Source organism: Pelophylax lessonae (assembly GCF_965119305.1).
Source record: "Pelophylax lessonae genome assembly, chromosome: 13".
Classification (NCBI taxonomy): Eukaryota; Metazoa; Chordata; class Amphibia; order Anura; family Ranidae; genus Pelophylax; species Pelophylax lessonae.
Window position 1 is genome coordinate 72,382,795 of NC_138780.1, and position 15,286 is coordinate 72,398,080.

General features: G+C 44.8%; 1 protein-coding gene across 1 annotated transcript in view; it reads left to right on the plus strand.

Moving 5' to 3' along the window:
* Nucleotides 1-15,286, plus strand: part of CCDC9B (coiled-coil domain containing 9B) — a 364,648-nt gene that overhangs the window by 213,030 nt on the left and 136,332 nt on the right. Inside the window, exon 10 of the mRNA XM_082275011.1 lies at nt 5,082-5,131. Coding sequence (XP_082131137.1) covers nt 5,082-5,131 — 50 coding nt within the window. The remainder of the gene's footprint in view (nt 1-5,081; nt 5,132-15,286) is intronic.

The window sequence follows — 15,286 nt, forward strand, 5'->3', positions numbered from 1 at the left end:
TGACAGATCTCCCCTTCGTGGGGGACCGTTTGTTCGGAGTTTTCCATGGAAAAGATCATTTAAAGATCTCACGCAGGTTACAAAAAGCAGAGAGCCTCGCTGCAAACCTGGTCCTGTGTTCTCGGCCCTTTCGTCCCGTAGGGTTGCAAGACAAGGTTTCAAAATCCTCCTGTACCTTCTCAGGAGGTTCTAAGAGACCCTGGGTTGGTAAGTCAAAAGCGTGCCCTGCTGGCCCCGCAGAAAAGTCCTCCTCTGCCTGAAGGGGTGCCCTCACCCATACATGGGGCGGGGGGGCATCTTTGCTTCTTTCCCGACCCATTGACCTCTTTCATTCAAGACAGATGGGTCCGTGAGTTGATCCAGTCTGGTTACAAGATCGAGTTTTGCTCCTTGCCCCCGCCAAAGGTTCTTTCCTTCCAACCTGCGCCTGTCCCCAGATTGGCTTCAGGGCCTTCTCGGGACGTTCAAGATTTGCTCTCACAAGGAGTCATTGTACCAGTCCCAGAGTCGGAACATTTTCAGGGGTTTTATTCAAACCTATTTTCTGTTCCCAGGAAGGAGGGCAAAGTCCGTCCAATCTTGGACCTCAAAGTCCTGAACCGCTTTGTGCGTGTTCAGAAATTCAGAATGGAGTCCATTCACACGGTAGTTGCTTCCCTTCATCGAGGGGATTTTCTGGACGCTTACCTTCATATCCCAATATATGTCGGGCATCAGCGTTTTCTTCGCTTAGCCGTAGGTGAGAAGCACTAACAATTTGTGGTGTTACCCTTTGGTCTCTCCTCAACTCCTCTGGTGTTCACAAAAGTGTTGGCCACGGTGTTTACCTTACTCAGGCAGAGGGGGATGACATCACATGCCTGACGAAGGCCTGTGCGGCTCCGAAACGTTGCACCATTTTTTGATGTGATCGTATCTTGAATAAAGTTTTTTGGACTGCTTTTGCAAGATCCTTGGTGTGCTGGCGAATATGTATTTACTTCTGCAAACAGTGTCTCTGTCTGTCCTAAAGGATGATCTGGACATCATGTTGTGGACTCTGAATTTTCAGAAATCAGCTTTTGTGTCCATTCAACAAGCTGGACTACCTGGGTCTGACTCTAGATTCAGCCTCAGCCCGAGTTTTTCTTCCAGAAACAAAACTGCTGAAATTGCAGCGTGCGACTCAGCTCCTGTTATCCCACCGCCAATCATCTCTTAAGACTTGCATGCAAGTGCTGGGCCTGATGGTCTCCACCTTCGAGGCGGTTCCATTTTCTCAGTTCCATGCCAAACCTCTGCAAAAAGAGATTCTAGCCAAATGGGGCAAGAGTCCACGGTCCCTGGACAATCTGATCCTGTTGAGGTGGTGTACAAGGGAATCCCTAATTTGGTGGCTTCACTCCCCGGCGCTTCGACAGGGAAAGCCTTTTCTTTCCCTGTACTGGACAGTGGTCTCCACGGACGCACGCCTGTCCAGATGGGAAAATGTCCTGGGCACAGAATCAGCCTTGGGAGTCTGGTCTCGGGAGGAGTCCAGTCTGCCGATCAACATCCTGGAAATTCAGGCGATCAGGCTTTGCCTGTCCTGGTGGACGGATCGCCTGCAGGTGTGTCTGGTAAGGATTCAATCAGACAAACGACATGGCTGTGGCATATGTCAATCATCAAGTGGGGCCCAAAGTGCCCTAGCGGCCAAAGAAGTGCCTGGCATTCTGAGGGGAGCAGAACGATTTGTTCCAGCCCTCTCTGCTGTGCATATTCCAGGGTAAAAAATTAGCAGGCAGATTACCTCAGTTGGCAGGCCCTGAGCCTGGGCGAATGGTCCCTTCACCCATAGGTGTTTCAACAACTGTGTCTCCGATGGGGGACCCCCGATGTGGACCTGTTAGCCTTGCCCATCAACTAGAAGGTTCTGAGGTTTGTGGCAAGGTCCTGAGACCCTCTGGCAGACACTCTGGTGGACTATTGGGGCCGATATCACCTGATATATGCCTTTCCACCGCTACAGCTTCTGCCGAGACTTTTGCGCAGAATCGAAGCAGAAGGGATTCCAGTAATTCTGGTGGCTCCAGACTGGCCTTGACGATCTCGGTACGCAGGTTGGTAGCCGACTTCCTCTCGGAGAACATGTCTTGTCTCATGGACCGATCTCCCACCCTGCTTTAAAGTCACTGGCTTTAACTGCCTGGCTATTGAAAGCTAGGTACCGAAGGGCAGGGGGTTGTCAGATTTGGTGATTCCTACTCTGTTGAAAGCTAGGAAATCTACCTCTCTGAAGATTTACCATCGAGTTTGGAAGGCATACATTGCTTGGTGTAATTCTTGGGGGGGGTTCGGTGTCACGCCTGTTGTAGATCAACGTTTGGCCCTGGGCACCATCAAGGGCCAGGTTTCAGCCTTGGTAATTTTCTTCCAAAGGCCGTTAGCCACAAATTCCCTGGTTCACACCTATGTGCAGGGGGTTCGCCACCTGGCTCCTCCGGTACGGTCCCTGGTGCCCCCGAGGGTTCCTAATCTGGTACTGTCTTGTTCTTCAGAAACCGCCTTTTGAAAATATTCTTGAGATTCCTCTGGCTACCTTGTCACAAAAAGTTGCTTTCTTGGTGGCTATTATTTCTGCACATAGGGTCTCTGAGCTGGCTGCGTGGTCCGGTCAGTCACCTTACCTGGTGATTCACAGGGACAAAGTGGTGCTACGTCCCTGTTGATCATTCCTTCCTAAGGCCATTTCGGGGTTCCACTTAAATGAAGACATTGTGCTGCCTTCAATGTGTACTAAGCCAAAAGAAATTGCCTTGCATTCCCTGGATGTGGTTCGCGCCATTAGGGTGTACCTGGCGGCGACTTAGTCGATTCGCAAATCTGATTCCTTTTGTCCTTACGGATGGTTCTCATAAGGGGCAGGCCGCATCTGCTGCGATCCATTTCCAGATTGATCAGGCAGACGGTGGTGCAGGCTTATTCCATCAAGGGTCTGGTTCCTCCTTTCCCTGTTCAGGCCCATTCTATGAGGGCGCTTAGTGCCTCCTGGGCCTTCCGTCCTCAAGCATCAGTGGTCCAAAAAAACAATTTTTTTTAACATACTGTCACCAGTGCAGTACAGCGCCGTTATATAGGGTGTGGCGGTGATCAGGGACACTGACTGATAGTAAAAAAAAAAAAAAATATATATATATATATATTTTTATCTTTACGATTTTTTTTTTCCAATTAACTTTATTGAAGGATTTGCGATACAGAATATATAAAACAGTTACAAGGGTTTTAATCGTATATCATGTACACGATTAGAAATGACAAACCCGTACCCTTAGAATCTAACTTTTCTGTGTTTTATCTTTTGTCTTTAGAGATAAAAAATGGGGGAGAACTCAGGAGGGGTGGGGGGGGGTGAATAGGGAGAGAGTGGAGAGATAAAAAGGGGGGGGGGAGTTCACTGTGGACTTCAGCAAGGCTCATAGTGGGGAGATGCACAGTGAAGCATATTGGAGGGGATAGCACTAACACTTTTGCAAGCATTAAAACGTAGCCCAAAGTCAAAATCGATTGAAAACTGGATGGATTTCTTCACTAGAAGCATAACAAAGAACAAAACAAATTGAAGTGAAGGAGGGTGAACAAAACCCGTATGAGAAGAAGGGGGGAAAGTACAGCCAATTAGCACTAATAGAAGCTTTTCTTGGATTCGTTTAGAGTAAGGTTCGTATTGAACTTGTCCTTATACAAAAGCAGGAGTAGTTCTTGCTTGACCTGTGACGTTTTTGGGCAAGTAGGAGATGTCCAGTTTTTTAATATGACTTTCCTGGCAATTAAGAGCCAAATTAAAATCCAATCCTTATGCCGGGTGTAGTTCATTGGGGACCGAATTATGAGTTGTTTATACCAATAACCAAAGATCAAGAGAAGAGGGTCTTTAGGAATTTTGAGCAGGGTAATCCCGAAGGTAAAGGATAGGACTTGATCCCAAAAGACTGAAATGTGTTCGCATGTCAAAAAATGAGTGAGCGTAGGTCTTGGTAAGCGGCAAAGGGGGAAGGATTTTTTTAACATACTTTGACCAGAGCATTATAATGTTATCATAGTAACTTTGTACTGCTCTGGGGAAGTGATCAGTATTTTATGTTTTTTTTGTTTTACACATTATGTTTGCATATAGAATGAATTTAATTGCTATATGCATGCTTTTACTGAATGAAATCGATTCATTCAGTTTGTTTTGTTGTGATTAGCTGTGATTGGCCACAGCTGATCACATGACACCCACCCGGATTTACTAGAGGCTGGCCCCGGCTTCATTTGCCAATTGGCCAGACAGGAACTGGTAAAGTACACACCACACCGTTCTCTCCCATTAGGACATATTATCCCTCTCCCTAGTAAGCAGAATCTTGTTCTGTTGGTCTAGGATCAAGAAATGAAGAATCAGTCCTCCCTTCTGTTCAACATATTGGAGTTCTGGACTATTCTGTAACTGTTCTACAATCTTCTCAATTGGTCTTTCAGCATGACTTCTGGAAGTCACCAGGAGTTTGGATATGTTAAAGGAAGTGTCCAACATCTTTCACTGATATCAGGAGTTCACATTCAAGGTGTGAACAGTTGGATGGTGGACTTCCTCAGCAACCTTGGACATTGGACTGTTTATCTGGAAGAATCTTTTTGGATTGGAAAACATTGGCCCACACCGATTGACTTGCTACTCCCTCTAGGATCTCCAGTTCATAGCTCCTGGGATCTTTCCACTGATAGCGGACTAATCATCCTCTGGGTTCTGCGATGATCAATGCGCTACTTCCCTCTTTTTCAAGCCTAAGTTATAGGGATACGTACCTGTAGCTTGATATTTTAAATTTTCGAATACAGCTAGCTACCTATTTCTATATTCTGTGCAAAGGGAGCTCACAAGGGAGGGGTGCCTATCTGTTTTTTGCTTAGTGGTTATTTGTCTAAGGGCAGAGGTTATACCCTAGATGTCTGTTGTTTTCGTTATTGAAATATCCAAGGAAATGATTTTATTAATATAAAAAAAAAATACTTTTATGTGACATTTTAAAATGCTGATTGCATGGTATGTGGTGTTCTCTTCCATAATAATGCAGGTTTAAAGATGATTCTGACACAGTCCCAAGTGGATTCTGTGGCAAGAGAGGTGAGCATCACACAAAATATGTAAAGAAACCATCTAGAAACTGAGCAACTAAGAATTTCCTCTAAAATATTTTTTTTGTATTTGCAGATATTAGTAAATATTAAACATGAATAAAGTTATTGTTCCTAAATCAGTGTCACAACCATGTCTTTTTTTGCTGCCGATGGCTTTTATTTTGAATAGTGTTTTATAATTATTCTGTTTAAAATGCTGCTTTATGCATTGACATAGACCCCGTCTGTCCAGACAGTATGGTCACCTGCCGACTTCACGTCCAACTAGACTTTTTAAGCCACAGAATTTGAATCCAACACAATTTGACTTAATCTAATTTCAGTACGGAGGATGTTTTTACAGTCCTTTTGAAGAGTAAGAAGGCAATGAATTTCCTAGGGGCGCTCTCTGCAAATAACTAAAACTGACTAAGGGAAACTTGAAGAAGTGGGGCGTGTCTAGCTAGGACTAAACTAACTGGACAAGAGGAGGAAAGCAGAAGATATCAAAATCTCATTAGTGAACAAGTTGTAGTGGTCTCAGACCACCACTAGATGTCAGCATACTACAGAAACCATGACAGTGGAGTAGAACAGGAAAAAAGGGTGGGGGGGGGGGGGAGTACCGCGCTTCAAGGGATGTATATAAAATGTAAAGTGGCTAAGTGATAAAAAATGATGAAAAAAATATTTTCTCTGTCGCTCATTGACAGACGTAGTCTTCTTGATTCACATCAATTGGGTTATGTTGTCTCCGCAGGAGTAGGACTAGGCAGAAAGAAAAAACGTTCTGGCTCCACCCTAGGGGCAGTCCCAGAGGGTATATCCTCCCTCTCTCTGCTACAAGGAATCAGTTATAAAGTTGATGTAATGGCATCGTCTGATGCCTCGTTTGGCCGCAAGGTTTTGCAGGCCGCCATTTGAGGAGACCAGTGGTCTACCTCGAGGGTTTTTTTCCGTTGGAAATTTTTATTTGAGTCTCATTCTTTGTTTATAATGAGCCTTTAAAACTTCTAGTTGGCACCGGTTGGGCCTTCTAGATTGGATTTTGATTTCTGTCAATCCCACCCCTCATTTGTGGCACTGCTTCTGGATGTCCCAATTGATGTGAATCAAGAAGACTACGTCTGTCAATGAGCGACAGAGAAAATCGGATTTTTGTAAGATCTTACCGTAAAATCCTTTTCTCTTAGCTCATTGACAGACGTAGTACCCGCCCCTCTATCATTGAGTTGGGTTGGGTTAAATTCTCTGTTGCTGCTTTATAACAGAACTGATTCCTTGTAGCAGAGAGAGGGAGGATATACCCTCTGGGACTGCCCCTAGGGTGGAGCCAGAACGTTTTTTCTTTCTGCCTAGTCCTACTCCTGCGGAGACAACATAACCCAATTGATGTGAATCAAGAAGACTACGTCTGTCAATGAGCTAAGAGAAAAGGATTTTACGGTAAGATCTTACAAAAATCAGATTTTAGCAATAAATAAATAACTAAAGTTCCCTGAAGAAGTCACGTGTGATAGTGACGTAACGCGTAGGGCAGAGCACCGGAAGTGACGCTCCGGGACACGGAGAAACAACTCCCGCGACATATTGGCTGATAGCGGCAGTTTTAAATGCTACTTTTTTTCTCTAATAAATGTGAAGTGAAATACTACACTATATTGGCCCCTTATTTTGAGATTCGAGGCATCACCAGCGAGCCCCAGCTTGATCCAGACAAGGAGGAATATTCCACCATCCCTTATACCCCACCTTGTATACCCAGAGAAGTAGAGGAGGAGAGATCGGATCTCTAGTAGATCTAGAGGCGCATTACCTGAGGCATTGAGGTGAGAATTTAGCACACATAGGTGATGAGCACCGAAGAGCACTTTGAGTCACATGGTGTAAAGGTGGAAGAAATATTATTATTGTGACACACAGAAGAGGAAGATCTGCATTTCCCGTTATCTTTGTTGTTTGGGACACTTGAACACTTTATGATATATTTTGGCACTTTATCTCATTTGGGAATATACTGAGAGAACAATTTTGAATATATATTGATTTGCACAGAGCACTTTATTGGCACACTTATATCACCTTCATATAAATTATTTTGTACACAGTACCACCATGAGCACTTTTGCTATTTATTAATTATATATAATTATAAAATATATATATAATTTTATATATTTTGAATAATATTGTATTTATACACGGCTTTATAGATTTATTAATTTTAGCATTTTATTATTCATTGTCCTATGTAATTAGTTTGCTTTATTTTATTTATCTGATTTTATACTTGTACACAACACATGAGATACCAACTTTAGTTATTTATTTATTGGTAAAATATTTTTTCATCATTTATTATCACTTAGCCACTTTACATTTTATATACCTCCCTTGAAGCGCGGTACTCCACCCCCCCCTTTTTTTTTTTTTTAACTGTGTGGTTAACAGTAATAAGTACAAGCGGCATTGAGGGCACCCACACCTATATGCCTCTCAGGACGGCGAGAGAATCATACCCATATATATATATAGTGGAGTAGAACACTCGCCGCCTGAAATCGCAATACTTCATTATAACCTAATATAAGTCCATAAAGCATGACTTCTCCTTGGAACTAAAAACAAGAAAAGAGGGCACATGCAAATAAATGTGTGTATGTATGTGTATATATAATTACCAAAAGTAATGGGATGCCTGCCTTTTACATGCACGCACATGAACTTTAATGGCATCCCCAGTCTTCGTCTGTAAGGTTTAATAATAAGTTGGCCCACCCTTTTCAGCTATAACAGCTTCAACTCTTCTGGGAAGGCTTTTCACAAGTTTTAGGAGTGTGTCTATGGTATTGTTTAACTATTTTTCCACAAGCATATTTGTGAGGTCGGGCATTAATGTGGACAAGAATGCCTGGCTCACAGTCTCCACTCTAATTCATCCCAATGGTGTTCTATCGATTTAGGAGTGTGTCCATGGGAATGTTTGACCAGTCTTCCAGAAGAGCATTTGTGAGGCCAGGCGCTGATGATGTTGGATGAGCAGGCCTGACTCGCAGTCTCCGCTCTAATTCATCCCAAAGGTGTTCTAGTGGGTTGAGGTCAGGACTCTGTGCAGGCCAGTCAAGTTCCTCCACCCCAAACTTGCTCATCCATGTCTTTTATGAACCTTGCTTTGTGCACTGGTGCACAGTCACGTTTGAACCTGATAATGATGATATATTCGCCCCTCCACAAAATGATTTGGATCAGTGCACAAAGCAAGTTCCATAAAGACATGGATGAGCGAGCTTGACTGGCCTGCACAGAGTCCTGATCTCAACCTGATAGAACACCTTTGGGATGAATTAGAGCAGATTGCGAGCCAGGCCTTCTCGCCCACTACAGTGCCTGACCTCATAAATGCTCTTCTGGAAGAATGGTCAAACATTCCCATAGACACACTGCTAAACCTTGTGGACAGCCTTCCGGGGAGAGTTTAAGCCGTTATAGCTGCAAAGGGTGGGCTAAATCAATATTGTACCTTATGTACTAAGACTGGGATGCCATTAAAGTTCATGTGCGTGTAAAGGCAGGTGTCTCAATACTTTTGGTATTATAGTGTATGTGTATAGATAGATATAGTGCCTTGAAAAAGTATTCATACCCCTTGAAATTTTCCACATTTTTTTCATGTTCCAACCAAATGTAAATGTATTTTATTGAACACAACATATACACACAAGGTGATATTCACCATCCGTGCGCTAATCATACCAGTCAAACGTAGCTTGTGTGTCTTCCTTCCAGAACATAGGAGAACACAAGAACTGGAATATAACTAGAGATCCCTCCCTTCCCACTCGTGAGAAGAATATTACATCACATGATAAGAATGATAAGAAAAATAGGAACAACAGTAATATAAATAAAGATGAGGAAGATGTCCGTCCTAAGAAGTTGCAGGGAAAGGGGAGGAACCCCATGCAAGGAAAATAAATAGTATGAATAAGGGGAGCAATAGGGACCCTGAATATAGGAAGAAAGACAATAGGAATGGCAATAAGAATAAAAACAACTATGATAATGGTAATAAGAACAAGGAGGATGTTGGGAGTAGGAATAGACATGTAGCCCCACCTAGTGGAAAGAAGGACATCTATAGTGGAGGTATAAATAGGGCCCCCCATACTGATATAAGACAACGACCTGTGTTGAACGGGAGTCGCCCGGCATCGGATCCAAAGTTACGTGAGGAGATAATAACTATCCCTAGGTCCAATTCATTTGAGGCCCTTGGCAGTGTCACACCGGAACTTAGGGGCAACACAGTCCCTGAAGGTCACCATCTAGGTGGAGCAATGGTTGGCACAACGGGTGTGACTATGCCTGGGGCCATTAATGGGGTTTTTTTTATTCTGCCCCCCCTCCCACAGAAAAAAGAAAAATAGAAGATCCAGAGGGGTCAGAGGAGGAAAGGGGAAGCAGAGTAAAAAGAGGAAAAGTAGGGTTGTAAATTCCACACCAGCTTTCGCCCTAAATCCACTTTCTGTCCCCATCATGTTAAAAGTGAGTTTATTAAAACATATTACTCCATGGTGTATGCCGACTTCAAGAAACTTTGTTCTCACCCCAAGGGGAAGATTAGCACCCACAATTTATAGCGTGAAGAAAGAGCGGCTATTAGTAATCTAAAGAAAAATCAAGATCTTGTTGTTGGCATTGCTGATAAAGGGGGAGGTATAGTAGTCCAAAATAAATTGGACTACTTGGAAGAGGCACACAGACTGTTGTCGGATGGGGCTACTTATGAAGTGTTGAAGGGGGACCCTCTTTTGGAGTACAAAAATGAACTCCGTGACTTGGTAAATCGGGCCTTTGATAATAAGATCATTAACAAGTCAGAAAAACAATACTTTCTTAACAACTATTTTAAAGTGCCATATTTTTATCACATACCTAAGGTCCACAAGAACCCCGAGTGCCCGCCAGGGAGACCGATTGTGGCGGCTATGGACAGCGTAACCAGTAGGCTGGCCCGGTATGTTGATCTATTCCTTCAACTACTGGTCACGTCCTTGCCGGCCTATATCAGGGACTCCTCCCAAGTCCTTGAACATCTAAACAACTACCGGTGGGAGTCAGGGTATCTATGGTTATCTTTGGATGTGTGTTCACTATATACGTCCATCCCCCATGAGGGGGGTCTTAGGGCAGTTGAACACTTCTTGTCTGAAGCAGATTATATGCATCCTCTCCAGTCTGATTTCATTTGTCAGTGTACACAATTCGCCTTGGAAAGAAATTATTTTCTATTCGAGGGTTCCTTTTATAGACAGAAATCTGGCACAGCTATGGGTGCACATTTTGCACCCCTGCTATGCCAATCTGTTTATGTGGTATTGGGAGAAGATTCATATATGGACCCAAAACCCTTTTTCCCAACACTTTGTGTATTATGGACGCTATATTGATGATGTTATCATCATTTGGGATGGTTCATTAGACACAGTTGATAGGTTTGTGTCCTATTGCAATGCTAATGCGTATGGCATCAAGTTTATGCATGTATTTGATGCGGAGTCCCTGGTGTTTTTAGACCTTGAACTATCCAGCACCCAGGATGGTAATATAGTGTCTAGAACACATTTCAAGGAAACTGCCGGCAATTCCTACTTACAGCGAAGGAGCTGTCATCTTCGCAAATGGAAGGATAATATTCCTTTCAGCCAGTTCTTTCGGTTACGTAGGAACTGTACGAACACCCAGGAATATCTTTCATAAGCTGAAGTTCTCATTAATAAATTAATGGAAAAGGGATATGAGAGAGATGATGTGCAGAGGGCTAGAGATCGGTATAGCGACGGCTGCGAGAGTAGTAGGTACTATATGTCCAAAAAAGGCCCTCGAGATGTTCTGTTCATCACTGAATATAACGATCAGCATTGGGCCATTAAAAGGGCTATACGGAAGCACTGGCCAATTTTAGAACAGGATACGGCCCTTTGCCGCATACTCCCAAAAAAGCCCAAAGTAGTATTTAGGCGTGCAAAAAACGTGAAGACTCTGGTGGCGCCCAGCAGGATTAGGGGTACACAACCATGCATAAAGGACATTCCTACGTTCCTGAATATGGTGGGGACCTACAAGTGTAAGTTGTTGCGGTGCAAAACTTGTGCCTTTATAGAACATGGGAAGACGAGCTTTTGCTCTGGAGATGGTGGGGTTTTCAGCATCAAGCAGTTTATCTGCTGTAGTACCCAATTTGTGGTCTCTGGAATTAGGTGCCCCTGTGGGTTAATCTATGTGGGGAGAACAGTTTGCACAATGCGCACCAGGTTTGGTGAACACCGCCGTTCCATAGAACAAAGTAAGACCAAATTCAGTGTGCCTCGACACTTTTGCACTACACATGGGGGTGGTACGGCAGGGCTGGAGGTGTTTGGTATAGAAGCCATATCAATGTCTCTCCCCGAAGGTGAAAGGTTCTCAAAGTTATGTATGCGTGAGAACTATTGGATTTTTACTTTGGATTCCATGTCGCCTGGGGGGTTGAATGAAGAATTGGAAGGTAACACCCTTATATAACTTAGTTATTGCGTGGCAATTCAGAGCTTAACGTGAATACTCTTTTGAGATTTGAGATAATGTCTTTTGAAAAAAGTTTTTTTTTTTTTTTAATTTCTATTATATATATATATTTTTTCTATTTATTTTTCACATTTTTGTATATGGATTATATTTTTATATGGAACATTTTAATAATACACATGCATCCTTATGTATGCATGTGTGGGTATTTATATTTTGCATGGCTGGTGTGCTAGGAGTATAGAACACCGAGGTTCTATATATATATATATATATATATATATATATATATATATATATATATATATTCATTTTTTATGAGTTTTAATATGAGCCATGTACATATAACAATAACATGCGTTTTTGTTGCAATATATGTTGCCGCTTTTAATTGTAATCATAGACTCTTGTAAATGCTTGTAAGTGTTCCCAGCGTGTGGGGCCTCTCCTGGTATGGCCGCTTTAAGTCCAGGGGCGGGGAAGGGGCCAGTATATACACACGTACATATAGTTCTGGTGCACTGACATAGCTATGACCTGAAGAGGGAGGCTACGCCTCCGAAACATGTTGTCACAGCAACCAGTGCTGGGCCTTAGTTTCCATCCTCTACCATCATCTGCCAGAGTTGTTCCATCCCCATAGTTATCGGCTTCTGCCTGGATCCTTGTGCGTTGTGCGGGATTCACGGTGGGGACAGCGGAGTCGGGCGCAGGCACACTAGGCAGAGACGCCGAAGGTGCAGCGGATCGCTCGTCTTGAGGGGAGCTTCACTTTCCAGGGGACACTGAGTGGGAAAGTGCTGGATCTGCCGGAGGTGCAGCGGATCGCTCGTCCTGAGGGGAGCTTCACTTTCCAGGGGACACTGAGTGGGTACAGTGCGGGATCTGAAGAGGCCATACAGCAGGAGTGGAACCTACATATGTCCAGTACTTGCTGTACCATGTGAGTGCATTTCATATTGATTAATTTTCCTTTAATAAAAACTATAATACACTAGGTTGGATGTGCGCCTGGTTTTGTTTATCTTTTGCACAATGTATTTTATTGGGATTTTATGTGATAGACCAACACAAAGTGGCACAGAATTGTGAAGTGGAAGAAAAATGATAAATGTTTTTTATATTTTTTTTACAAAGAAATATCTGAAAAGTGTGGCGTGCATTTGTATACAGCCCCCTGAGTCATTACTTTTGTAGAACCATCTTTTTCAGCAACTACAGCTGCAAGTCTTTTTGGGTATGTTTCTGCCAGCTTTGCACATCTGGAGAGTGACATTTTTGCACATTCTTCTTTGCAAAATAGCTCAGGCTCTGTCAGATTGAATGGAGAGTGTCTGTGAACAGCAATTTTCAAGTCTTGCCACAGATTCTCAATTAGATTTAGGTCTGGACTTTGGTCGATTCTAATACATGAATATTCCTTGATCTAAACCTTTCCATTATAGCTCTGGTTGTATGTTTAGGGTCAGTGTCCTGCTGAAAGGCGAAGCTCCACCCCAGTCTCAAGTCCTTTGCAGGGAAAATAAGTTTTCTTCTAAGATTGCCCTGTATTTGGCTATATCCATCTTCCCATCCACTCTGACCAGCAACTAGCATATTTTTACGTTGGGGTGCGGTATTCAGGGTGATGTGCAGTGTTAGTTTCTCTATCGTTTATTGACAAACACATCTCCATATTCTTAACCATTGGGTTATGCTGCCCCCTACAGGAGTAGAACACTAGGCAGGAAAAAGCTTTACCACGCCTATAGGGCAGTCCCTGAAGGCATACACCCACTCACTCTGCTATAGGATTCAGTTTGTTTTGCCTAGTTTAGGTTTAAGACCTGGTTCCCTGCTGGGACTTCGGTCTTAGCATGTTTATTTGAAAGGGAACCTTTTTGTTAACGTTTTATTTATTTTTTTAGCTAGTTATGTTCCTGAGAGAACTACATTCAACAGCCGGACAGGAAATTCTAGATCCTTAAGGTCTCCCATTCTGGCCAGCGAGCGTGTGCAGGTCGCAGCTCCGTGCTAGGCCTCGCCACGACAGAGCCCCAATGGACAGGGGCTGGCCCATGAGTGAAACACACTGCCGGAGAAGCACAACACCTGGTTCGGCTTGAGTAGCAGCATACCCCTTGTCCGTCAGCACCCCCTATTTTAAGATTGGGAGGTGGTTTGCCCAGAGTTTTGCCCATCCGGTCCATGGTATGGTGAGTAGTATCCCCCCCCCTCACCCTTTGTGGTTCCTCGGGGTGGACGTGGGCCCCTCCTTGGGATGGTCGGACCCCCATTCCCCCCAGCCCCTTTAACAGTCACGGCGGTCTTTTTGGCTCAACCTACTCCTATGCCCCCCCCCCCCGGAGTGATGTAGGAGCTGGCTTTGCCACTTGCTCCAGTAAGGGGGGTGGTGGATGTGGTTGTTGCTGACGGGGCTGTCCGGATCGCACACGGGGGTCTTTGAGCAAGTTCCCGGCCTCCTGGGGTTAGTGACTGGGGCAGGGATGTCCTTAGGGCTCCCTGCGGTTGTTATAGGCTGGAGGGAGCGGATGTCTCTTGGTTCGTGGGCCTGCGCCCCACGTGGCTGGATCGGGCCGAAAATTTTGTCCGTGGCCTACTCGTGGCTGTCTGGGTACCTGACCAAGCCGTCCGAGTGCCTGACCGAGGGTACTGCCGACAGATGCGCGCGAAAGTCAGGCCAAAAATTCAGGCCGCAGCTCTCCGGGTACCTGAACAAGCTGTCAGAAGGGACCTACTAAGCTGACCGAGGCCTAACCCAGCTGAGCAGATGCCGACGGATTGCCTCACGCAGCCAGAGTGGGCCAAAAATTTAGGCCGCCGCTTGCGGCTGATAGAGCTGGCTGTCTGAGTGACTGACCAAGCTGTCCTAGATACTGACCAGGCTGTTCGAGCTCCTAACCGAGCTGCTGATCAGGCTAACAGAGCTGACTGTGGACTCGCGATCGAATCGGGCCCCAAATTAGTCCACGACTTTGCGGCCTACTCGCGGCTAGCTGACTGAGCTGCTGGCCAAGCTGACCGAGCTGTTGACCAGGCTGTTTGAGCTGCTGACCGGGGTGATAGAGCAGCGGATGGGCGTCTGTCCTCCCCCCACCCCTCAGGAGGGGTGTACATATGGACTGCCTGGCACCAAACTGGGTGGCGCTGTGGTGTCAATGTTGTGTGGGGATACTCTGCCTGTGTGTCGGCATCACGGCGGGCCCCTTTCTCCCTTTTCTAAGGGGCTATATTCTTTATGGTGGGAGACCCTTAGGTCAAGTAGGTGGCCCATTTGTGGACCTTTTTAACCGGCGTCTCCTTACTGTGATCGGCGACCTTCCCTGCTTGTTATGTTCTCAGGGAGAGCTTAGCATATTGCGCCTCTACTGGGTCTGCGTCCACGCACTTTGGGTGATCTGCGGTGAGGATGATTCCTTTTTTACTGTGCATGCAAGGCCACTGGTGGATGCACTGATTGGATCAGTGCAGAAAATTTTAACATGGGAGGGGGGGGGGGCGCTGGTCCCCTCGGGGCCGCAGATCCCCTAAAAGCAGCAAAGGGACTTTTCCCGCCTACTGTGACAAAATTGTCACGAATCAGTGGAGCTGTTAA